The 747-nt window shown below is 31.9% G+C and overlaps 1 protein-coding gene across 2 annotated transcripts in view; it reads right to left on the bottom strand.

The window, feature by feature from the left end:
- Nucleotides 1-747, bottom strand: part of LOC119587138 (pyruvate dehydrogenase phosphatase regulatory subunit, mitochondrial-like) — a 12,740-nt gene that overhangs the window by 6,362 nt on the left and 5,631 nt on the right. For both annotated transcript variants that reach the window (XM_037935895.1, XM_037935896.1), the window contains exon 9: nt 359-551. In XM_037935895.1, the coding sequence (XP_037791823.1) occupies nt 359-551 (193 nt within the window). The remainder of the gene's footprint in view (nt 1-358; nt 552-747) is intronic.

Raw genomic sequence — 747 nt, 5'->3', positions numbered from 1 at the left:
TTACTACACTATTTCTCCCATCTTGTTGCAAAATACAGTTAAACTTTTTGTAACTAATTTATAATCACTTGCTCTATACATTAACTGACTTTGTGATTTTTACCTAATTTAATACTATCAGCTATCTCATCCTTTTTTCAAGGAATAAAAATAATATAATATATTGTTAGTTAAAAATGACAGCACAATAATGCATATATGGTCTTAAAAGAATTCCTGCTACGATAATTTTACATTTGTTTTAAGAGCCACATGTGAAAAGAGCTTTCACTGCCTCATCGATATCAAAACTATTACAAAAATATTTTTAATTAATTAATAAAAACACTGACCCACTAACTGTGGTGGTGAAACTCACCTGGAACTTCTCTAACACGGTCTAGTAGAAATCTTCTGTTATTGTGTGCAGGTAGAAAGCGAAGAATGTCTAAATCGTATGCATCCATGGGTGAAATGCCACTAACAATCCAGTCAGCTAGCAGAGAACCTATTCCCCCAGCAGCATTGCTTCCACCACTTCTTAGGGCAGTGGCTACAAAGTAATTTGACAACTGCAAAAGTGTAATAGGTTAGGGTTTCACTGAATAAAGTTATGCTAAAACAATCACTAACAATATATAATACAAGGATATATTGTATTCACTTTCTTATTTTCTGTGAGAGGCCAGTAATGTCTACAAACACTTCAAAAGATTTTTCATGTCAATATCTTAAAATATTAGCTATATCAATATCAACACATAAATC

The sequence above is a fragment of the Penaeus monodon genome, chromosome 22, assembly GCF_015228065.2.
Source record: "Penaeus monodon isolate SGIC_2016 chromosome 22, NSTDA_Pmon_1, whole genome shotgun sequence".
Taxonomy (NCBI): Eukaryota; Metazoa; Arthropoda; class Malacostraca; order Decapoda; family Penaeidae; genus Penaeus; species Penaeus monodon.
The sequence above is the reverse complement of the archived record's forward strand: the minus strand, read 5'-3'. Positions and strand labels throughout refer to the sequence as shown.